We start from the raw sequence: 26,030 nt of genomic DNA, 5'->3' as shown, positions 1-26,030 counted from the left end.
AAAGTCAAGTGATTGCACAGCAGTCTTAAAAATTTCAAGCTCCCCAAGGGGGAGACTATTTATCCCAGGCTGCCAAACTTATCCCAACATTCAACCAAGTTACCACATATAATTAATATACCAACAAAAATATCTTTTTCCAGAACCACATTTTAACATTTGGTACTTTACCTAAAATGAGGGCCAATAAGAAATGGTACATGATAAATAAATCATTTCTGCCATTAGAACACATTCAGCAGCAGTTCATGTATAAAGATTTACAATATATTTCTGAGATAAAGCAAAAAATGCTTTTCCCTTCACACTCTAGAATATTTCCTTTCATTAAATGAGGGTTTCATAATTCATTATATATGTATTTTTAAACCTTGTGCCAAACATGTCAGCTTCCATCAGGCTAGATTTTTAAAATCTTATTTCATACACCTTCCCAAATCTTCTCTCCCCACTAGAATTTGATTTTACTCTTTTACTGACAGATAAATGGATTTATGCTTTAAGAATTTTTTAAAAGATTTTATTTATTTATTTGAAAGAGTTCCAGAGAGAGAGAGAGAGAGAGAAATTGTTCCACCTGTTGGTTAACTCCCTAGATGGCCACAACGGCCAGCAATGGGCCAGTCTAAAACCAAGAGCCAGGAGCTTCCTCCAGGTCTCCCACATGGGTGGCAGGTACCCAAATGCTTGGGCCATTTTCCACTGCTTTCCCTATGCCATTAGCAGGGAGTTGGATCAGAAGTGGAGCAGCTGGGACAAGAACCGGTGCCCAAACGGGATGCTACTATTACAGGCTAAAGCTTTACCTGCTACTCCACAATGCTGGTACCAAGAAATTTGCAAATATTTACTGCATTCAAAATAAGTCATTTTTTGAATGAATGACTAATGTTTACATGGTTTATATTACATTTTTTAAATTTTAAATTGCTAATTTTTCCATTTTCTTTTCAAACTTTTTCATTAATGTATATTTACATATAATAAAATTTTAAATGTTTAATTATATCAGTTTTAATAGTATATTCATATATAATTTGTTTTAAAATTTTAAAAAAGATTTATTTATTGGAAAGGTACATCAACAGAGCGAGAGGGAGAGGGAGAGGGAGAGACAGAGATCATTCATTCCCAGGTTTACTCCTCAAATGCTGCTATAGTTAGGGCTGGGCCAGGCAGAAGCCACCAGTGTCGGAATCCTCCATGGGAGGGTATCAGAGACCCACGTATCTAAGTTGTCTTCCACTGCCTTACTAGGCACATTACCAGGAATGCTGGATCAGAAGCAGAGCAGCAAGGATTTGAACTGGCACTCTGGTATAGGATGCCAGCATCTCAAGGGGCAGTTTAACCTACTGTTTTACAGACTCTGCTTTAAATTCTTCTAAGAGGCAAGAAGAGAATAAGAGAATAAACAACTAGTTAATTCATTCATATGTCCCAGGAGACATATGGAAGAGGGTAGGCCTACATATAGGGAGATTAGATAAGACATTATAACAACTCCATAGATAAGAGTGACTGGGTTTATCCAGAAATGTGGCAGTGAGAATGAAAATGGGGCAAGACAAGAAATATTACTATCAAGTCAGAAGTAAACACTATTAAAAACAGAGGAGAAAGAAATAATTGGTATTCAATAAAGGTTTACTTATTCAACACACATTAGCTAGTATGAGCTGGATTTGAATTGGGCTTGAGTAAGTCAGGTTCTCCCTACCTCTTCAAAGTCAGTTACAGCAGAATTCAGTTAAAAACCCAGAAGTTATCCAAATCCTTAATTTCTGATCTTTAACAAAATATTCTCTCTCAAATTGAAAAAAAAAATATTTACACATGGCCGGTACCGCGTGGCACTGGCACCCAGGGTTCTAGTCCTGGTCGGGGCGCCAGATTCTGTTCTGGTCACTCCTCTTCCTGTCGAGCTCTCTGCTGTGGCCCAGGAGTGCAGTGGAGGACGGCCCATGTCCTTGGGCCCTGCACCCCATGGAAGACCAGGAGAAGCACCTGGCTCCTGGCTTTGGATCAGCCTGGTGCACCGGCCGCAGTGCACCAGCTGCAGCAGCCATTGAGGGGTGAACCAACAGTAAAGGAAGACCTTTCTCTCTGTCTCTCTCTCTCTCACTGTCCACTCTGCCTGTCAAAAAAACAAACAAAAACAAAAACAAACAAAAAAACAAAAAACATTTACACAAGTAAGTGATTTATACCATTACTATACTGATAAGAAAAACCTGGCTTCTTGGTGTAATTAAATTCTGAAAAGTGATGATCTGCATAGTGAGATTCAATATATTCCATATCAGTTGTACTTGTGTACAATTGCAACAGGTCTAAATAAAATCTGTCTTCATCACTTTAACTTCTGTCTGGCTTGGGTTTTCTTATTTTACTATTCCCCCCCCCCAAAAAAAATCCATAAAGAAACAGTTCCCAGATGTAACACACCAAAGTGTACAAATCTCCCATTAAATAAGAGTTGGACTCTATCAAAGAAGCACCTATTAAATATAATTAATTCCTTGGATTCATTCAATTCCCTTTGAAAGTATTCTACATTTTAAAAATCCTAACCTAAGAATTTTTCAAGGTAGCTAATTTCACTTTCCTTAGAAGTCAAATAAAATATGAAAAATCCAGCATTCAATTATCTTCTTCCTGCTGAATCAGACAGCTCCTCTGCTACTGTCCTTCCTCAGCAGAAAGAAGTTTCAATGAAATTCAAGTTCACTGATCTGGTTCACTCATCAGCAAACGTGTCTACCACGGGTCAAGACCCGTGGTAAGAATTAGAAATACTGGATAGGACCAATTTTTATTTGCAGCTTGAGTTTTTATATGAAGTTGCATTATTGTGGACTTGGCTGTCTTGTGATGAATTTTTTCCATATGTATTCCGTGCCATACTATTGTTAAAATGAACTGTTGCTGTTGTGAGATGGATTTTAACTGACCTATTAAGGGTTTCTTTCGAATGGCACTACTTTAGGGACATTCTAGTATTTGCTTCTATTGTTTGGGCCTTGTGGATAATGTACAGATTTAAAAACAAATCTTGTTGCTGATTTGTCCATTTCTTTCCCTGCACTTTGTTACATCTGGGATACAGTCTAACTCATCTGATTTAATACGCATTTAAAAAAATGCCATAACTATTAAAACACCTTGTTTACAGACAGATGAAATAAATTTATTCCAACCAAAAAAAAAAAAAAAAAAAGATTGCTCTCTCTCTCGGTCTCTCTCTCTCTGTAGTTCTGCCTTTCAAATAGATAAATAAATCTTAAAAAAAAAAAGGATTAGAAATACAAACATATATTCATATACTGATAACAATGAAAAGCTTAATTCAAAAAACAGTAATCTATCTGTCCATTTTTAAGCATCAATAACCCAAACATGAAAAGACTACAAATGAACAATTTAAGTGAACAAGGCAAGTGAATAATAGCAACATGTGGAAAAATATTCTAGTATAGAATTAATATATTTTAATTCTTTGAGAAAGTGCCATTCACAAAATGAAAGTAAAAGTAGAGAAGGTCAGGGAATGTATTTCACTATTTAAAGGTGACTAAAGAAGTAACTATAAATTTGAAAGTGTATTACTAAGATTTTATGTTTTTCTAAAATAACTGTTAACAGAAATTTTTTCTCCAATGAGAGTATAAGCTTCTTTTTTTCATTACTACCCAGTTTCTACCAGTTTTCTAATATGAACACATATATAGCTTTTTTTATCCTAAACATGATACAAAGAAATTTTGCCCTTCAAAATCTTAAGTTTATTGGTTATTAGCAATACTCCTATTTTTGTGTATCATTTCATTAGATGAATTTCCTAATCAAAACAATAAAAACAGATGTAATTTTCCAATAACAAGTTACTGAGCATGAAAGATTAAGTCCAATACATAAAAGATTTTTTAAAAGGTGTAAAATGATAATTCCTTAATTGATACTCCAAAAGGAAGAGTTTCAGTTCAAACTGATCCAAATACAAACATAGAAACAATAAAACACAACTATGTCTAGCCCCTCCTTGAAAATGGTAGCTTAAAATAAGAAAGACTTGTATCCCAGAGGCTGTATTATCTTCAGGCTTTGAGGAAATAACATTCAAATTCAACTACTCTCATGCTACACATGCTTTTTTGATTGGAAGGTTTTAAAAATATTAAATATTTATTTAAATACAAATAGGAAAATCATTCATAGCAATTTTTAAATAAAGACAAACTGAAATATATTCCAAAATATAATGTCATATTAAAGGAATTAAGGGAAGAGCTAGAGAGAATGAAAACAAAATTATGAACCTAAAATTTAGTCAAGTAGTAGAACTTTTATTCTCCAAAATTTATTTCAGTCAATTAGGGTGGGGAGGGGGTTTCTTTAAAAAGATACAACTTAAATTCATGGGTACCATAACATTAATACCACACCAAAGATACACATTTTAAAAATTATTCTTTGGTTAAAGGAATGCTTTAAAAATCAAAATGGCCCTAAAATATTTATTCTATTTCAAAGGAAAGAGCATCATTAGAAAATAAAAAACTAAACACATCCAGGATTAGACCTATTCACAAGCTTACCAATTAAATCAAATTAAATCTTGAGGGATGATTACGAAAAACAGAAGCCAAGAGTGGTAGAACTTATCACTGGTCTCTCAGTCAAATCCTTTTTATACATAAAGGTTAAAGATCTCCCTTTCACAGTCAAAATTAAACAGTTCTTTAAAATGCTGTATTAAGATACCCCTAACAATTTCAATTTATAAACACATATGCATATACATTTTATTTTTTTAAAGAAAGTCATATCCCAAATGCAAAACAGAAAACAATCAAGTAAGAAACAAGCTCAATGCTGATTTGTTTTCTCTCAGTTATTACTGCCAAACCAAAACAAAAAACCCAAAGAGGCTGCCAGTACCCCAGAAGGCATTTCCGCATCAAAAGAGTTAATGGGCAGCTAAAGAGCCAGTGACCATTTGCACGCCTGCTAGGTATATTCACAGCAGCCACATTATCAGATTAAAGGAACTGCAAACAAACTGGGCTGAAACCTTTCTTTGTCCAAACCCAGCCTCTTCTTCCTGTGATGTCACATTACAAACCTAGCAAGCCTTTCTTTTTCACTTCAGAGAAAGCCCATCTCACAATACAGCTGGCAACTGTGGAAAACGCTTCGATTCAGCAAGAGCTAACATGCTTAGGAATTTCTTTGGGAACTTTTAAAAGACTTTTCTGCTTACCGCCATCTGGGATTCACTGCAGGACTACCAAAAAGGAAAACTTCATGTAAAAGAAGCAAGAAGTAAAAGAGGACAAACTGGGAATGTTTAAGTCTCTGAAACTCTGCACTGGAAAGCAAAGCAAGATTGAGAACTTAAGCTTAAACATCCCAGAACATAAAGTAACTTTAATTTCGGAATATTCACCTTGACAACTTTACAAGAAATACAACTTTACAAGGCAAATGGTTGTTTTCCTGTCTGGGAAGGCAGCTTTTCCTTAAATTTATATTCCATGGATTGGCTTCATTGATTGCATGTTTTAAAAGCTGCTCGTCACTTAACTAGACCGTGGGTTCATGGATTTTTCTGGAGACTAGAAAATGAGAATTTTTTCTTGTTGAAGAACCGAATGGAAACCTTATAGCAACAAATTTCATGTTTCATTTGGAGATTTCAGAGAAAACGGAAATATTTCTAAAACCACGCCTGGATCCAAATAATTTGCAAATAAATTGAAGGTTGTAGTGGTCACAATCTGAATACCAAAGAAGACTTCGGACAAAAGGACTTCTATGCTGTCTACCGGCCGAGCCTTTATAATGGTAAGCGCTAACAGCTCCCACTGCTCCTATGATGACTCCTTTAAGTACACTTTGTATGGGTGCATGTTCAGCATGGTGTTTGTGCTTGGGTTAATATCCAATTGTGTTGCCATATACATTTTCATCTGCACCCTCAAAGTGCGAAATGAAACTACAACGTACATGATTAACTTGGCAATGTCAGACTTGCTGTTCGTTTTTACTTTACCCTTCAGGATTTTTTACTTTGCAACACGGAATTGGCCATTTGGAGATTTACTTTGTAAGATTTCTGTGATGCTGTTTTATACCAACATGTATGGAAGCATTCTGTTCCTAACCTGTATTAGTGTAGATCGATTTCTGGCGATCGTTTACCCCTTTAAGTCAAAGACTCTAAGAACCAAACGAAATGCAAAGATTGTTTGCATTGCTGTGTGGCTAACTGTGATCGGAGGAAGTGCACCAGCAGTATTTTTTCAGTCTACTCACTCTCAGGGTAACAACACCTCAGAAGCCTGCTTTGAAAATTTTCCAGAAGCCACATGGAAAACATATCTCTCGAGGATTGTGATTTTCATCGAAATAGTGGGATTTTTTATTCCTCTAATTTTAAATGTAACTTGTTCTAGTATGGTGCTGAGAACTTTAAATAAACCTGTTACATTAAGTAGAAGCAAAATAAACAAAACTAAGGTTTTAAAAATGATTTTTGTACATTTGGTCATATTCTGTTTCTGCTTTGTGCCTTATAATATCAATCTTATTTTATATTCTCTTATGAGAACACAGAAATTTGTTAACTGCTCAGTAGTGGCAGCAGTAAGGACAATGTATCCAATCACACTCTGCATTGCTGTATCCAACTGCTGTTTTGACCCTATAGTTTACTACTTCACGTCGGACACAATCCAGAACTCAATAAAAATGAAAAACTGGTCTGTTAGGAGAAATGACTCCAGATTCTCTGAAGTTCAAGGCACAGAGAATTTTATTCAACATAACCTACAGACCTTAAAAACTAAGATATTTGACAATGAATCTACAATATAAGCTGCCTGAATAAAGCACGGGACAGAACCTCCAAGTTTCTTCAACTGTGAAAAGTGTTCTCTTGGACAAAATATTTCTCAACTCCAAAAGAAATGAACATGTGGACATTTTAAAGTTTTTAGTGTAAAGAAAACTTGTATTCTATGTATTAAAGCATTAAAATATATTCTATTCTTGTATACATTCCATCCTATTTTTTCTGAGCCATTTTGATTTGCTCCTTCTTCATTAAAAATCTGTAAGGAAGTTCTTCAATGCGACTATGATTTAAATCATGTGGTGACCATCTGCACTGTCTTTAAATTCCATTTTTATACTAATTTACTAAGTTTTTTATTCTAAATGACTTATTCATATTAGAAGTGTATTTACTATTTTTATTCAACATACATCATTTCTATTTCACCATGAATTAAAACTACTAATCATCTTTCTTAAACTATAATCACAAAAGAATAATTTGAAATAATCAAATGTTTTTGGAGTATTTTATATAAAAGTAACTTAAAATGTAGTTTTCTGTAGAATTACTCTTTTGACTCATTTTCTGGATGTAACAAGATTCAGTTTCAAAATGATACATGTCGAATGGGAGGGAGGACATGTTATTTTGCTAAGTAAATTTTTAAATCATATAATACTAACTGGTATATTTTAAAGATACATTAATGTCACAATAAAGAAATTTAAGTCAGAAAAACACTAAAGTTAGTGAAATATAGCACTAAGCACTTATAAAGTATTTTTTACTTCCTTTCCCTCTTCCGATCATTTAAAACGAAGAACAGTTGAAAATGTTATTTCAAGTGTCAAAATGATATAAGGACACATAAGTCTTTATATATATATAAAACAGCATAACTGCAAAGCCAAATATCCAAGTGCAACTATATTTCCATTCCACTAAACATAAATGAAGCTATAATTTAGAAAAGAAGTGCCAACTGTACAAACACTTTTTATTTTTCAACATTTTTTTCTCAAAATTCAAGCAGTTCTCAAAGTAAACCAAAAAAGAATATTTTCTTTTTGAGAAAAAGGACATGTAATTAAATTCAGTAATCTATCTGATTTTTACCATTTTAATCTTTTAAGTCCTGAATACAATTTGGACAAGATTTAAATTTACTTGTTGCTATTCTCTGTGTTTGAGCTGCAATGATTTCAGACAAAACACAGTGACTTGCTAGATTAAGTAAATTAATACTCAATAAAATAACAGTGGAGTTCTTAGGGGGAGGACCCATGATTTCCCTTAGATACGCCTAAAGCAAAAATAAATCCTTCCGAAAAACCAGAACAAAACCAGTGAAAACATTAGGCATGGTCCTTCCCAACCCAAGAGAAGTAACTACATACTGAAAGCATCTCTTCTTCAATTGACCTGAGGTGCCTTTATCTGATACCACACTTCAGAAAACAAAAAATACATTCAGTACTCTAAAACATGTATTTTTGCATTAAAAAAATACTAATAACTTACTGATACAGAGGTAAGGAGTTGGGAATTTTTGTAACTATGAGATTTCTTAGAACTTTCCACTGCTTAAGGGTCTGTGGCCTGGGAGTGCATGGGAGACCAGGAGAAACACCTGGCTCCTAAGCTGAAGCTAGGAGCCAGGTGTTTCTCCTGGTCTCCCATGCAGGTTCAGGGGCCCAAGCACTTGGGCCATTCTCCACTGCACTTCCAGGCCACAGCAGAGAGCTGGACTGGAAGAGGAGCAACCCGGACAGAATCCGGAACCCGCCCCAACCGGGACTAGAACCCAGTGTGCCAGCGCTGCAGGCAGAGGATTAGCCTACTGAGCCGTGGTGCAGCCAGATTTGCATTTCAAAGAGCACTCTTCCACAGGGTAGAAATGCATTTGCCTGCAGCAAAAATGGAAAAAGTAACTACAGTGAGAGCCACATATACAATTTTTTTTTCGACAGGCAGAGTGAGAGAGAGAGAGAGAGACAGAGAGAAAGGTCTTCCTTTTCCATTGCTTCACCCCCCAAATGGCTGCTACGGTTGGCGTGCTGCACCTATCCGAAGCCAGGAGCCAGATGCTTCCTCCTGGTCTCCCATGTGGGTGCAGGGCCCAAGCACTTGGACCATCCTCCACTGCCTTCCTGGGCCACAGCAGAGAGCTGGACAGGAAGAGGAGCTACCTGGACAGAATCCGGCGCCCCAACTGGGACTAGAACCCGGTGTGCCGGCGCCGTAGGCGGAGGATTAGCCAAGTGAGCCGTGGCGCTGGCCCACATATACAATTTTTAAAGAAGATTTATTTGTATTTATTTGAAAGGCAGAAACAGAGGGAAGGAGAGATAGATCTTCCACCTGCTTGTTCACTCCTTAAATGGTCGCAACTGCCAGGGCTGGACCAGCAGTAGCCGAGTCAGGAGCTTCATCTAGGTATCCCAAAAAGGAGCAGGGGCCCAAAGACTTGGGCCATCTTCTGCTGCTTTCCCAGGCATCACAGGTGGAATCTTAACCTATTATGCCACATTGCCAGCCCCCATATATACAATTTAAGAGCTCTTCTTATCATTTATTTTAATTATGCCCTTTTTCCCTTATTAAAATGGGAAAATTTATTTTTAAGTGATGGTGATTATAGAAGGAGAGAATATCGTAATGCTACTGGATGAAGTTTGCAGTATTTGTAGAGGAGGAATTCATACCTTCATACGTTGCTAGTGGGAATGCAAAATGGTACAACCCTTATGGATTGGAATTTGGCAATATCTAACACACATACTCATACATAAGTATATACTCTCTGACCCTGTATTCTCACTTCTAGGTATTTACCGTGAAGACAATTTCAATAGTATAAAAATATATATGTACAAGGCTATTTATCACTTCTAGGCATTAATCCTAAAGATATAACTGTAATAATATAAAAGTATACATGTACAAAGTTGTTCACTGCAACATTATTTGAAATTGCTACGTACTAGGAACTATCTAGATTTTTAACCATAGATTGGTTGAATAAACTGTAGCAAATATTTACAATGTAGTAATGCAGCTATAACAAAAGAATGATCTCAACAAACTGATATGGAATGATTCCAGAAAGTGCTGTCAAATGCAAAAAGCAAAGTGTAGAAGAGCATACATAGTATATGTACCATACGTGTGAAAGACAGAATAAGAAAACATATGTAGTATTATACAAAGAAATCTGATAAACCAGAAAACAAGGGCAGGGGTAGGGAGTGAGGTAAAAAAATATATCAGAATATGACGCTTTTCTAATTACACCTTTTTGTATAGTTCTTATTTGGGAGAATACGTTAATGCTGTACATTAGGAACTGGCAAATATTTTCCTCCAGGGTCAGGCAGTTATCATCTGCAGGCTCTATGGTCCTATTACAACTACTCAACTCTGCATTACCATGTAAAAGCAGCTACAGACAAAATACAGATAAGTAAGGCAGCAGTTTTTCTAATAAAACTTTATTTACAAAAACAGTGGTCAGCCTATGGGCTATTTGTGCTGCTTCCTATTCTTCAGAATAAAAAAATTAAGACTGGGATGGGAGACAGAAAAAAAGACCACAGAACTTCATTTATCTTGGTGCCTGGCATGTAAGTGGTCTCAATAATTACCAGTTGAATGAATGAACCTTAATGTTCTATTAAAAGGGGGATATAAGTCTACTCAGAACTTTCCTACAAACTAGTGTAACTGTTCCCATGTCATATTGGGACTACAGCAATTATTCCCTCACTCAGCCTCCTTGTTACTTCTCTTCAACCCCACCAGGACAATTTAACCATTTTCACCTATTAAGTCACCACATTATGCTTGTCACTGAACGTCTGGTTTTAAAAGCTGTCAGATTCCCCATTGAAGATGAAAGGGAAAGTCCACTTTCAAAGTTCAGAGTTCTCCAAAATATGAACTTGACCTACTTCGTGTTTTAGTTTCTTTTCTGACTCCAAATAAGACTCTATTTCAGTTTGTGATCAAAAGGACAAGTAGTAGGACTCTTTTCCTAGCTCTCACTTAATTATTTTTTTACTTATTTTAATTCCATTTTCTAAGAACTTTTTTTTTTTTTAAAGATTTCTTTATTTGAAAGACAGAGTAACAGAGAAGGAGACAGAGAGAAAGTAAGTGATCTTCTATCCACTGGTTCATTCATTCACAAAATGCCTGCCTACAGCCAAGGCTGGGCCAGGCTGAAGTCAAGAGCCAGGAACTCCACCTGGATCTCTCATGTGGATGGCAACAACTTGAGTATTTGAGTCTGCTGCCTCCAAGGCACAACAGAAAGCTGGATTGGAAGTAGAGCGACTTGAACAAGGCATTCTGAAATGGGATGTAGGTATCCCAACCCACAGCACCACAATGCCTACCTAGTCCCTCTCACTTTAATGATTCTAGACATTTAGGCAGACCACATGTTCTTTAGCTGCCACTTGTCCAGTCCATAAACTCACTCTGCCCTCTTCTTTGTTGAAACCCTTTTCATACTACAAGGCTCAACTCAACTTCTAGTCTAAAAATCTTATTTGATGATGCTTATTGTCTGTATCTCTTAATTGGTATTTATTTACTGCTTCTATTATTTACCTTTTTACATGGGTTATAGCTTAACTTCCTCACTAACCAAATGAAGCTTCTTGAAGAAAGGCAATAATATAGGATTGATACAGGGAAGATAGAGACTGGAAGGAAGAGGCCTAGTGTTAAGAACAAATTAGTATAGAGTTGGTCTTCTGTGTATAAAGTTAATTGAAAATGGATCTCAGTGGAGAATGGATCTGAGAATGGGAGAGGGAGAAGGAGGAGGGGTGGGAGGGCGGGTATGGTTGGAAGAATCACTATATTCCTAAAGTTGTATTTATGAAACACTTGAAGTCTGTATTCCTTAAATAAAAGGTTTTTTTGGGGGGGAAATAAATTTAAAAAAAAGAACAAATTAGATGTCATTTACCTGCCATGTCAATTCTACACAATCAATGCCCATTTATATTTATAGACTTAATCTGGGTATTTATCACTATTGTTAATAAATGTCCTATACTTATCTACAAAAATATAGAGAAAATAAAGATTGCTCTCCCACCCTGCCCATCAAATCCATCACTCATTTAATTCTATAAAAGCTCTAGGAAAAAAGGCAAATTTTTTTGGCATTATTACTCTGACTTGAAAATTCAACTCTTATAGAGTTATCATTATAACTCTTATTATCTGATTCATTGAGTTTAAACTGTACCTGTTTAATTACCACCACTTAGATGAGGTCAAACAATTGCTAAAATAAACCACTTTGTTCTAGAAGTCTTTCATTATAGAACTGACTTCTCATTTGGAACAACTATTTTCTAGGCCTACTGCATCCAAGGATTTTCCCCAATTTTTTCTTTCTACACTGCTGTAATAATTTCACTTTTTCTTGGGCCACATGATATCTCCTTTCTTGAATTCCTTTTTCATTTTACTAAAACAGTTTCTCTAGTAACTTCATGTCAGAAAGAACAGCCAAGAGATAAACTTGCAAGTCCGAAAATCATTTCATTTTGCCTTCATGTTTGACAATGTAAATCAGAGAAATAATTTTAGGTCAAATAGCCAATATTCCTGGAGAGAGCAATGTCCCCATATCTGAGAGCTAGGTTCTATTTTGGCTCCTGCTCCTGATTCCAGCTTCTTCTGCTAATGTAGTCCCTGGGAAACAACCACAGTAATTGGTTTCCTGCTACCCATGTGGGAGACCTGGATTGAATTCCTGGTTCCTGGTTGGTCTGGCCCACCTGTAGCCATTGCAGGCAAAAAAAAAATAAATAAATAAAATAAAAAATAAAAAAAAATCAGTATTCATAATGAAAACTATATTGCTGATCTGAATCTTAGTGCCCTGTAAATAACACTGTTTCTCTCTGGAAGTTTTAGAGTTTCCTTGTTATTTTTAGGATTTTGATTTTTCTACCAACATATATCCATCCATATTCATTCGTTATGTGTAACACTATAGGAGTTTTCCAGCTGAAACCTCCTAGTTTTCTTTAGTTTTGGAAATGTTTCTTCTGTTGCTTTTTATTATTTTCTCTTCTCCATCTTCTCTGGTCCTTCACAGAGGGGCCCCAAAATACCAAAGTAAAGAGCAGTATAAACTAACGTCACAATAGTTTAGAGCATTTTCCTCTTAGTAAGAATTATCTTTCATATATCTTTCCTTTTTCCAAGTCTGTTGCAGAAGTCTGAAACAGAAAGTGTTACCTTAGTTTCTGCTCAGCTTCTCTCTTTGGTACCATCAGGAAACCCTAATCCTGTATGTGTATGTATATATAAAATTTAGGGTGAAGAAAAGGTATGCATGTACAAATGGTTCACAAGTTAAAATGGTCTGACTTGCAATTCCTCAACTTTATGATGGTGTGAAAGCAATACACATTCAGTAGAAATCTTACTTTGAATTTTGGATTTCCCTGGGCTATTGACATGTAGTATAATACATTCCATGATGTTGGGCAGCAGCAGCTCAGTCAGCAATACTATAATAAAGTATTGTGGTGCTACCACAGCTGGTATGGCAGGTATAATGAATGCATTTTTGACTTATGCTATTTTCAAATTATAATAGGTTTATCAAGGCTAACTGCATCTTAAGTCATGGAACATCTATAACCACAGCTTGTGTTCTACACAATAGTGTAGTCTTCAACCTGAACTCTGCTATGTCCAGAGAAGCATCTTGCTAATTCATTAATACAGATGGAGGTGCATCTTCCTGATTCTTACAGGCTGCTATGGCCTTAGGTGGGAGGATGGTCCAGGTTTCTCATGTTCTTAAAACATGATTCTCAGATCAGCAGCAGCAGCAGCACTGCCTGGAAACATGTTAGAAATACAAATTCTTGGCCTTTACCCTGAAGACTTTGGGGTTGGGCCCAGCCATGCGAGGTCTGTGCTATAACAAGCCCTCCAGATGTGCTTGATTTATGCTAAAGTTTGAGAACCATTGCCAGAGGGTACTTAAGAAAACTACTGATTATTGCCCCATTCACTGTGTCAGCTACTTGGAGCCTGGAGGCTCTCTAAGACTTCCACTTCCACCAGAGCCCTTTCCAGTATGAGTTCAGTTCTGTGTCTTTCTCCACCGTGACTTTCATCAATGCATTCCTCACTTAATTTATATTCTCAGAAATGAATCAACATTAGTGGGTGCTATGGTAAATGTTAAGCCACTTCGTGGGACAGCCACATCTCATACTGTAGTGCTGGCTCCCATTTCAGCTCTACTGTTTCCTATGTAGCTTTCTGCTTTTGCACCTGCGAAGGCTTTGGATAATGGCCGAAGTTCTTGGATTCCTGTCACCCACAATGAAACTCAGACTGAGTTCCAGGCTCCTGGCTTTGGCCTGGATCAGCACTGGCTATTGCAGGCATTTAGGGAATGAACCAGTGAATAGGAAATCTTTCTCTGTCCCTCCTGCTGTGTCACTCTACCTTTTAAAGAAACAATTTTTAAAAGAAGAATTAATATCTCTACTTCTCTCCTTGGTTTTTCACTTCATAATACTGCTTGGTGTGTGTGTGTGTGTGTGTGTGTGTGTGTTGGAGAGAGAGAAAGAGAGAGAGAGACAGAGATAGAGACAGATATTCTTTTCTATCACTTTAAGATTTGGGAGGAAAAAATGTAAAGGTGTGTGGTAAGTCTGGTAGTGTGAACCAGAAAACAATTTATACAAGAAAAAGTCATACTACTACTTAAATCCCTTTAGTGTTGGCCAGCGCCGTGGCTCACCAGGCTAATCCTCTGCCCGCGGCACCAGCACACTGGGTTCTAGTCCCAGTCGGGGTGCCGGATTCTGTCCCGGTTGCTCCCCTTCCAGTTCAGCTCTCTGCTGTGGCCCGGGAGGGCAGTGGAGGATGGCCCAGGTCCTTGGGCCCTGCACCCGCATGGGAGACCAGGAGGAAGCATCTGGCTCTTGGCTTCAGATCTGCGCCGGCCGTAGTGGCCACTTGGGGGGTGAACCAATGGAAAAAGGAAGACCTTTCTATCTGTCTCTCTAACTCTGCCTGTCCAAAAAAAAAAAAAATCCCTTTAGTTGTTAAACAATAATAAATAAAAGACTTCTTTATCAAAACAGTATAAGTCCTGATATTATAAACAACACAATCTTCATTTTTTTAAAAGACTAATTTTCCAATGAATTTTACCAATTATTGTTACATCATATTTTAATAGAACATAAAGGCCTATGAATCATTTATTGTAATTATTTTTTACTTAATTTTGAAAGTTTATTTTCATTTTTATTTGAAATGGCCCAAGGACTTGGCAGAGGGCTAGGCCATGCCAAAGCCAGGACCCCAGAACTCTATCCAGGTCTCCCACATGGGAAAAGCAAGACTGAGACTTGACACAGGCATTTCAGTATGAGTTTACAAGCATGCTAAGTGGCAACTTAACCCTCTGTACCAAATTCCTGTCCCTGTAATTCTTTACTTTAAAATAAGGAACTTTAGGTACAGGTGTTGGGCATAGCAGTTGACATGCTGCTTGGGATGCCCACATCCTCTACTGGAGAGACTGAGTTTGAGTCTCAGCTCAGCTTCTGATTCCAGCTTCCTGCGCATGTGCACCCTGGGAGGCAGCAGAAGATGGTTAAAGAACTTGGGTCCCTGAAACCCACATGGGAGACCCAGACTGAGTTCCAGGCTCCTGGCTTCCTGCCTGGCCCAGCCCTGGTTGTCATGGGCATTTGGGGCTGAGACAGGATACGGAGGATCTCTGTTTGTCTCTGCCTTTCAAATAAGTAAACAATAAAATTAAAGGACATTTATTTTTTATTTTTTAAATAGAAAGCTTTTATTTAATAAATGTAACTTTCATAAGTACAACTTTTGGATTATAGTGGTTCTTCCTCCTATTCCCAAATCATCCCACCTCCTACTCCCTATCCATTCCATTCTTCATTAAGATTCATTTTTAGTTATCTTTATATAAAGAAGATCAACTGTATACTAAGTAAAGATTTCGACAATTTTTACCCGTACAGACACACAAAGTATAAAGTACTGTTTGAAGACTAGTTTTACCATTAATTCTCATAGCACAAGACATTAAGGGCAGAGCTCCTACATGGGGAGCAAGTGCACAGTGACTCCTATTGTTGATTTAAAAATTGACACTCTTAAGAACATTTATTTAATCACATGAGTGAAAATATTTACACTGGAGGCAGGAATTTAGCACAGCAATTAAGATGCTACTTGGGATGCCAGTATCCCATATCAAAATGTCTTGAGTTTGAGTCTAGTCTACACCCTCAATCCCAGTTTTCTGCTAATGCATACGTGAGAGACAGCAGGTGACAGATCAAGTAATTAAGTCCCTGCCACTCACATGGAGACCTCCTGTGTTCAGGCTGGCCCAGCCTCAGCTGTTGTGGGCATATGGGAAATGAACCCATGGGTGGGAGATTTCTGTCTATCCTTCTCTGTCTTTCTACCCTTTAAATAGGTAAAATAATTTTAAAATTGTTTTAATTCATACTATACTAAAATTTAGGTTTAACTGAAAAAAGCTTTGTTGAACTGAAGCAGTTTAATTAGAAATGAATACTAGTTAAGACTCAGCATTAAAATATTATATTACTTGACTTACATGTAACATATATAATTTTTGCTTATTACCACAGTAAGTGGTTTCAAATTGTTTGGCAAAAATTACTTTATGTTGTGGTCTCATAAGACTTCTTCAGATGAAAAAGACTAACACAGACATAATTTAAAACCATTTTTGCTCCTGACTGAAGAGAATTAAAAAAAAAGATATGTGTTTTAAAAAAAGAAAAGGACAAGTTTAAATAGTTTTTGCGCTAGAGTTAGAAACATACCAGGGGATTCCAATTCAATCCCATCAAGGTGGCATGTACCAATGCCATCTCACTAGTCCCAGTAATCAATTTCTGTTCACAATTGATCATAATGATAGTACTAAGAACCAAAGGGAATCACATAAACAAGACTAGTGTCTGCAAATACTAGCTGATAGAAAAAAAAAAATGGAGAGAACGATCCAACATGGGAAGTGAGATACACAGCAGACCCATAGAATGGCAGATGTCCTAAACAGCACTCTGGCCTCAGAATCAGCCCTTAAGGCATGCAGATCCGGCTGAAAAGCCCATGAGAGTATTTCAGGCATGGAAAGCCAAGACACTCCGGGGCGGCGGGGGGAGACCTAAATGAAAGATCTCCGCGAGTGAGATCCCAGTGGAAAGAACGGGTCATCAAAGAAGGAGGTACCTTTCTCTGAAGGGAGGAGAGAACTTCCACTTTGACCATGGCCTTGTCTAAATATGATCAGAGTCGGTGAACTCAGGGGGCTTCCATAGCCTAGGCAGCTCACGACAAGAGCCTAGGGTGATTACTGATGCCATAAACAAGAGTGTCAATTTGTTCAGTCAACAACAGGAGTCACTGTGCACTTACTCCTTATGTAGGATTTCTGTCCTTAGTGTGCTGTACACGGAGATTTAATGCTATAACTAGTACTGAAACAGTATTTTTCACTTTATGTTTCTGTGTGGGAGAAAACTGTTGGAATCTTTACTTAATGTATGCTAAACTGATCTTCTGTATATAAAGAGAAACGAAAATGAATCTAGATGTGAATGGAAGGGGAGAGGGAGTGGGAAAGGGGAGGGTTGTGGGTGGGAGGGACATTATGGGGGTGAAGCCATTGTAATCCATAAGCTGTACTTTGGAAATTTATATTCATTAAATAAAAGTTAAAAAAATAAATAAATAGTTTTTGTATAGGAGATTATAGAGTTGTTCCTAGGGAAATAACTGCAAAGGCTAGGGATATCATTTTTACATTATCACATCAATCCTTATCAGTCTCTAACTGGCCCCCCACTCCAGGATAATTAGTCTTCATTGGAACTGAACAGTGAAAAGTTTATTCTCAAAAGACCATGTTTAAACATGTGTATCCAACTAAAATAGATGGTGATCTAAAGTCTGTAGTATTGGGGCCAGAACCATGGTGTGGAGGGTTAAGCCACTGCTTAACCCATATCAGGTGCTGGTTCAGGTTCCCTGCTATGCTTCTGATCCAGTTTCCTGCTAATGCCCCTAGGAAGGCAGTAGAAGATGACTCAGTACTTTGGCCCCTACCACCCATGTTGGGATTAGGATAGAATAATGGCTCCCAAATTTGGCCTGGTCCAGCCCTGGCTTTTACAGCCATTTGGGAAATGAAGTAGTCAAGGGGAGATCTCTCTCTGTCACTCTGCCTTTCAAATAAACAAACAAATAAATCTTAATTTAAAAATTGCATAGCATTGAAAGTTCCCACTATTTCTATTTATAGCTAATGTAAATGATTACATTTTCAAGAACAAACAGGGGCTGGTGCTGTGGCGTAGGAGGTAAAACCGCTGCCTGCAGTCTGGCACACCATATGGGCGCTGGTTCGAGTCCCTGCTGTTCTACTTCCAATCCAGCTCTCTGCTATGTCCTGAGAAAGCAGTAGAAGATGGCCCAAGTCCTTGGGACCCTGTACCTGCATGGGAGACCTAGAGGAAGCTCCTGGATCTTGGCTTTGGATCAGCCCAGTTCTAGCAGTTGCAGCCATTTAGGGAGTGAACCAGCAGATGAAAGACTTCTCTCTCTGCTTCTGCCTCTGCCTCTCTGTAACTCTGCCTTTCAAGTAAATAAGTAAATCTTTAAAATTATGACTCATGTATTAGTAAAATACAAGCCACTTCACTTCTCTCTTTCTCATTCCAATGCTTAAAAGAAAAAAATCCAGATGACAAGAGTATAAAAACTAGCATGACTTAATATGTAAATAAAAAAGCTTTTAGACAAATTATCTTAAAATATGAAAAAGATAATAAAAATGACTAGGTAGAGATGCAAAAAAGGAAATGAATTCAAAGGATAGCTAAACAAATTTCTGTTAGTCTTTGAAAAATTTTTAGAATATAACCAAAATCTTAAAGAGAAATTCTCTTTTATATTTCAATAGAGGTAAAAAGCACTGAAACTTAGCAAGAATAAAAAAAGGAAAGGGCAAGAAATAAATGCAGCTGTTTCCTATTCTACATTTCCTTATCATGTTCTAAATCTAGCACTTACAGGAAGACACCAAAAATACTTTTGATATTTAGCTATTTGTGACAAAAGTACAGAGCATAACCACAGTAAATTAATAAAACCACATATGCAAAGGCAACAAATATGCATGCTAAGATGATTGGGTTGTGACAGTTCAGAATTTTTAAAATACTCAGAAAAAAGAAATGCCAAAAAGTTGTTCTATCTAATAATTAAATGTGAATTTGACAATTTTAGGAATAACTGCCCTAGAGTGGTTCTAAATTTTTACTAAACTCACTAGTTAACAGCAACCTCTTACTCTGCTGGAGAAATTCAGGAGCTACATCAGTTAGGATATATATTTTATAAAGTATTTCTTTTCTTTGTTTTTTGCATATCCAGAGTTCCAGAGCCCTTCCTTATTATTCCAGTTGATATGACTACAAGTTTAGAAGAAAATTCTAAGATTATATTCAAGTAATTTTCTAAATCATGATCTTGTACACGTGCTTCCATTGCCCCAGATTGAGTACAGAAGATAATTCCTAGCTATTCTTCTACAGTTGCCGTCTCCCTTCTTGTTTGCACTTGCAGAGTGAACTAACACTGCCCTCAGGGAAATCACTGACATGAATCATAACTAAAGCAAAATAACCAATTCCAGCTGCACTGAAACAGCGAGCAGGGCCTACACTTAACAACGTGGGGTTCAGGGCCGCCTCTTCCCCGTGGATCTTTTCCATTTTGAGAAAGCGATGGCAGTAGAGGATGGTGGGGTACAGGAGAAAAGTTCTCCACACTTACAGTGAACCAGGATAAACATGTCCAACATAGTTTAATTGTAGTCTCCCTCTCTGTCTTTAAGAAAGCACTGCACAGTTGAGGAAAAGGAAGGAAGTAATGGGCGATAACAACTGATGTTTCTAATTAGTGTTCTTACAAATGTTCATTTATTACTCACAACTCTGAGACGTAAGTATTATCATCCTCACTTTAGAAACAAAGAAACCTAAGATCCAGAGACAAAACTTGCTCAGAACCACACCCAAGCAAGTTACATGACATTTTTGAACTTCAGGCTTCTTATCTATAAAATAAGGAAAGGAATGTTTATCCTCCCAGTGTCTGTGAAGATTAAATGAGATCTGGTCATGCAAAGCCCAGGCTTCTTCTGCTACAGCATAGTAACACTCACCAAGAGGAAAACACATACAGATAAAACACAAGGAAAGAAACTAATCATGACAATGCACATACCAAACAGTAAACCAATATACACAGAGAAGGCAGTACAGAGGTTAAAAGTGCAGTCTGTAACCAGATAACCTGAATTAAAAATTTTGGCTTTGACACCAACTAGCTTTGTGGAGAAGGGATGATTCCTTAATTTTCTGTGCCTCTGTTTTTTCATTGTGAAACAGTCCCAATGATAATATTTCAGAGTTGTAAGAAGCATAAGAGTTAACACATTTTTAAAACATATTTACTTATAAGTTGGAATTGAAATAGAGTATCTAGAACTCAAACCAGTCCTAAGGTGTCCCAAGCAGTGGCTTAATCCACTGTGCCACAACGCTGGCCCCTAATGAGATAACACATTTAACAGTGTCTGTATCAGAACACATCTAACAACACTACCTACAATTATTCCTTTAGACTAAAATGTCATACGTATAAGTGAGGATCATTTTGATGCTAGTCTGTATGACAACCAGGGAAGAGTCCAAAGAAGTAAACAGATCTTTTCTAACTACATTTTTTTTTTTTTTTGACAGGCAGAGTGGATAGTGAGAGAGAGAGACAGAGAGAAAGGTCTTCCTTTGCTGTTGGTTCACCCTCCAATGGCCACCGCGGCCAGCGCACCGCGGCCAGCGCACTGCGCTGATCTGATGGCAGGAGCCAGGTGCTTCTCCTGGTCTCCCATGGGGTGCAGGGCCCAAGCACTTGGGCCATCCTCCACTGCACTCCCTGGCCACAGCAGAGAGCTGGCCTGGAAGAGGGGAAACCGGGACAGAATCCAGCACCCCGACTGGGACTAGAACCCGGTGTGCCTGCACTGCAAGGCGGAGGATTAGCCTAGTGAGCCACGGCGCCGGCTCTAACTACTTCTTAAACCAAGCTTCTTTGAGCTAACTAAAGGACGTTCTTGAGTTGCTGTTTCTTGTTTTTAAAGATTTATTCATTTGCAAGAATTACAGAGAGACAAAGAGAGGAAGAGACAGACATAGAGATCTTCCATCTGCTGGTTCACTCCCCAGATAGCTGCAATAGTCAGGGCTGAACCAGGCCAAAGAGCCAGGAGCCTCTTCCAGGTCTCCCACATCGGTGTAGGGACCCAAGCACTTGGGCCATTTTCTTCTGCTTTCCTAGTGCATTAACAGGGAGCTGGATGGGAAGTGGGGCAGCTGGGACTCAAACTAGTGCCCATACAGGATGCCAGCATAACACGGTAGCAGCTTAACCCACTATGCCAAAATGCTGGCTCAATGAATTATTGTGTTTTTGTAAAAAAAAAAAAAAAAAAAAAAAGGATATTTATTTGCTAATTTGAAAGGCAGAGTGACAGACAGAAAAACCCAGAGAATCTTCAATCTGCTGATTCATTCCCCAAATGCCTGCAACAGTCAGTCCTGGACAAGATCAAAACCAGTGGCCAGGAACTGGTTCTCCCACATGAATGGCAGGGGCCCAAGTATTTAGACCATCAACTACTACCTCCCCAGGAACATTAGCATGGAGGTGGATCAGAAGTTGAACAGGGGGCTGGCACTGTGGGTGCATGCAGTAGGTTGATTCTCTGCATGAGGCACTGGCATCCTACACAGGCACCAGTTCTAGTCCCAGCTGCTTTTCTTGCAATCCAGCTCTCTGCTTTGGCCTGGAAAAGCAGTAGAAGATTGCTCAAGTCCTTGGTCCCTACACCCATGTGGGAGACCTGGAAGAAGTTCCTGGCTCTGGATCAGCCCAGCTCTGGCCACTGAGGCCATTTGGGGAGTGAATCAGAGGATAGAAGACCTTTCTGTATCTCCCTCTGTCTGTAATGCCACCTCTAAATTAAATAAATAAATAAAGTGAAGGGGAAGGGGAAGGGGACAGGAGGGAGAGGGGAAGGGGAAAGGGAAAGGGAAGTGGAGGGGAGGGGAAGGGGAGGCGGAGGGGGAGGCAGAGGGGGAGGGGAGGAAGAGGGAGAGGGAGAAGAAGAGAAAGAAGGAGAAGGAGGAAAAGAAAAGAAAGTCCAGCAGCCAGGACTCAAACCAATTCTCTGATTTCTGTTGCTTGTCACAGCAAGCAGCAGCTTAATCCACTGCATACAACAGCCATGAATTTTTTTTTTAGCATCTCTGAATTTCTTTGTTTCTTTGAGCTAACTCATGAATAAAGTGGTAATGTATACAGTATAGATGGTGTGATGAAGATGGGTGACCTGAACAAACAAATCATGAATAGTCCTCCACAGGGAACTTCAGTCAGTAATTCTCCTGTGTTTCAGTGTTTTAAAGATTAAAAAGGGGGCATACGTATAGAAAAAAGAATAGATTTAGGGGTTAAATACATCACTTGAATGAAAGCTTAGATGTGGAAAAATCTTATATTTAATACTATAACACAGCTGGGAATAAGAAATCAGGCATACAGAAGCATCTAATACAGAAAATACCTGAATCACAGTTATTTCCATTTCTTTGGATTTTCTGCTTCTTGTTGTTTTTATGGTAACATGCACAAGTCTATTTAATGTCTCATTTAAAAATTCATGACACAGTTATTTTATTAAGTTGAGCTCATACTCTTAATTTTTAAGCAATCACCTATTTACATTTCAGTAGATAATTATTTATATGTACTTTTTCTGTATATCTATCTATATTTTTAATGCTCTTTAGAGTTCAGAACTTACCATTTATATTTCTCCCTCTTATACTGTTCCATAGCCTGACTACACATTATAATGGTAATAAAAGCAGTGTGAATGACTTAACAGAAACAAAGTGGGACAGTGATGGAGCACTTTACTATAAATCAGCACAGAATTTGAAACTAAACTAATCTGGTTTCAAATGGCAAATGAGTGACCTCAGACAAATTACTCAACTTTCCTCAGCTGGTTTATACTGTTATAAAATGAAAACAGAATTATCAACTTCTCAGAATTATTATGACAATTATATCAGGAAAATTCTTTTGGTGTACAGTATACTGCAGCTGGTCAAGAAATATTAGCTTTTTCCCTTTTTATTTAAGATTTATTTATATATTTGAAAGGCAGAATTACAGAGAGAAAGGGAGAGACAAAGAGAGATAAAAAGGTCTTCTACCTACTAGTTCACTCCCCAGTTGGCTGAAACAGCCAGGGCTTGGTCAGGCTGAAGCCAGGAGCCCAAGCACTTGGGTGATCCCCTGCTGCTTTCCCAGACACATCAACAGGAACGGCTGCTAGACTGGAGCAACCAGGATTTGAACAAGTGCTCATGTGGAATGCCCACGTAACCCACTGTGCTGCAGTGCTGGCCCCTACTTTTCCCTTTCTTTCATTACTAATTTGTTCCTGGATAGGATGCAGATATTCTATTTCCTCACATGTAAACTAGAGTCTTGCCTTCACTTTTAACTTTGCAGTTGAAGAACAAACAGGGTATTTCATTTCAAAGTCCTACAAAATGATGTTCATCTAGAATCAGTCTTCTAGAATCTTGCTAAAGAGTGGCCCACAAACCAGCAACTCTGAATTACCAAGGAGTTTGTTAGAAATGCTGACTCTTGAGCCCCACCCTAGACCTACTTGCTAAGAATCTGTATTTTCATAAGCTCCCCAGGTAATTCCTGTGGACATTAAAGTTTGAAAAGCACTACTAAAAAAAAACAATTCTCAATTTGGAAGAAAATAATCCCATCAATTCAGTTGTTCCCAAAACCTAAAAGGATAAAGGCCATGTAGAATAATGCATATTTATTTAGGAGAGCAGGCTAGAGGCAACAGGTGCTGTGAACTGGCAGAATCTGAAACACTGAGAAATAACAACTCACAGGGAAAGGGGTTAAAAGGGCAGGGGAAACAAAACACCAGTCAAACAGCACAATATTCTCCAGAGGCAAATGAGGCGTCCAGTGCACAAACAACTGAATAATGTTTATAAGGATGTCCTTAGTTCAAAAGGTAGCTTGAGTATTTTCTGCTGAAGAAAAAAGGATGACTTTACTATATTTCAAGATATCCCTCCAAAAAGTATGTGTGTGTACTCACGCACACATACTTTTAAAAAATTAGTGAATAAAATTATCTGATATATTTACTTTTGTACAATATCTCAATTACCAGAGCTACTTTTCATTTTTTAAAGATTTATTTATTTATTTCAAAGGCAGAGTTAGAGAGAGAAGGAGACAGAAAGAGAGAGAGAGAGAGAGAGATCTTCCATGGGCCAGCACTGTGGTATAGTGGGTAAAGGCACCACCTACAGTGCCGGCATCCTATTTGGGTGCTGCTCCACTTCCGATCCAGCTCTCTGCTATGGCCTGGAAAGCAGTAGATGATGGCCCATGTCCTTGGGCCCCTGCACCCACGTGAGAGACCTGGAAGAAGCTCCTGGCTCCTGGCTCCTGGCTCCTGGCTTCAGATCGGCCCAGCTCCAGTTGTAGCCATCTGGGGAGTGAACCAGTATATGGAAGACCTCTCTCACTCTCTCTGCCTCTGCCTCTCTGTAACTTTATCTTTCAAATAAATGAATATTAAAAAAAAAAGAAAGGCATCATCCATCCACTAATCACTCCCTAAATGGCCACAATGGCCAGGGCTCAGCAAGTCCAAAGCCAGGAGCTTGGAAATTCATCTGTGTCCCCAATATGGATGGCAGGGGCCCAGTTATTTGGGTCATCTTACTCTGCTTTCACAGGCACATTTCCAGGGAGCTGGAAGGGAAGTGGAGCAGCTGGGACTCAAATCCTTGCCCATTTGGGATGCCCACAATGTCAGCCCCCAGATTTTAATTTTTACAAGGTTAAAAATTCTATAACATAACTTAGAAGGCTAATCAAACATTAATCTACCACTGCCAATTCTGGGTCCTAATTTTCTCCCAATGTGCTTCATTCTAGGATTGCTTACTTCTGCCTTTTATTTCACAGTTTATCACACTGATGCACTTACCTACTAAATTATAAGCTTCTTTAAGTCTAGGAGTTATTTTCCATGTCTCTATACACAATTACATACATTTACAAGAGCAATTCCACTAAAATAATTAATGTATAGAATATCAGGTTTGGCCCACGCAGAACTGAGAAGAAATGAACTACAGAACAGAGCAATGAGACCTGTGTTCCTTTACTTGAAAGGATTTTTCTTCAATGTTTTGTATATCATGAAACAATCCAAAGCAATATGGATCCACATTCAATAGTGTAAAATAATTCTGAACTTTTGAACAGTTTTGAAGAAACAAAATATTTGAGCTAAAAGGACTTGAATCTTTTGGTCTGTTTTAATTTACAGAGGAAGAAACTAAGACACAAAGACATTAACAGGTACATAGAAGTGCTAGGACCCCAATGAATCTTCTGACTCCATCTCCCACATTAGACCAGGTTATCTCTGACTGAATAAATGTGGTTTGTTCCAGAGATGAAAGAATTCTCTGGCTATAATAAGTGTCTAAGAAATAGTAAGGAAGGAAATAAACTAGGCAAATAAGAAAAGTTAGGCTGTGATACTAAGGCAGGGCCATATTATCACAACCACAGATAAGGTCGGCTCATCTGTGTGGCAAAAGAGAGCTACTCCAGGTTATTCAACAGGAGCTTGGCCCAAATAAGCATTTAAGAAGAATCACTTGGCACCAAAGTATAAGACAGAGAGTAGGACAAAATTGGAAGACAAAATAGAAGCCTATTAATTGTAATATAAATGTAAGAAGGTAATGATCTGGTCTAGGGAAATGTAAATTAAAACAGATCTTTAGGCCAGCGCTGCGGCTCACTAGGCTAATCCTCCGCCTGCGGCGCCGGCACCCCGGGTTCTAGTCCTGGTTGCCCCTCTTCCAGTCCAGCTCTCTGCTGTGGCCTGGGAGTGCAGTGGAGGATGGCC

The 26,030-nt window shown here is 38.2% G+C and overlaps 2 protein-coding genes across 5 annotated transcripts in view; one reads left to right on the top strand and one right to left on the bottom strand.

Moving 5' to 3' along the window:
* The window catches only part of RB1 (RB transcriptional corepressor 1), a 156,513-nt gene that overhangs the window by 51,719 nt on the left and 78,764 nt on the right, over nucleotides 1-26,030 (bottom strand). The gene's annotated exons all lie outside the window — the stretch shown is intronic.
* On the top strand, nucleotides 3,683-7,060 carry LPAR6 (lysophosphatidic acid receptor 6). Its single transcript, XM_008273801.5, has one exon. It carries the CDS (start codon nucleotides 5,818-5,820, stop codon nucleotides 6,877-6,879), a length of 1,062 nt encoding a protein of 353 aa, XP_008272023.1. The 5' UTR covers nucleotides 3,683-5,817; the 3' UTR covers nucleotides 6,880-7,060.

This window comes from Oryctolagus cuniculus, chromosome 9, assembly GCF_051225735.1.
Source record: "Oryctolagus cuniculus isolate XC-2025 breed Fujian yellow rabbit chromosome 9, ASM5122573v1, whole genome shotgun sequence".
NCBI lineage: Eukaryota > Metazoa > Chordata > Mammalia > Lagomorpha > Leporidae > Oryctolagus > Oryctolagus cuniculus.
This window is presented reverse-complemented; position numbering and strand designations above follow the sequence as displayed.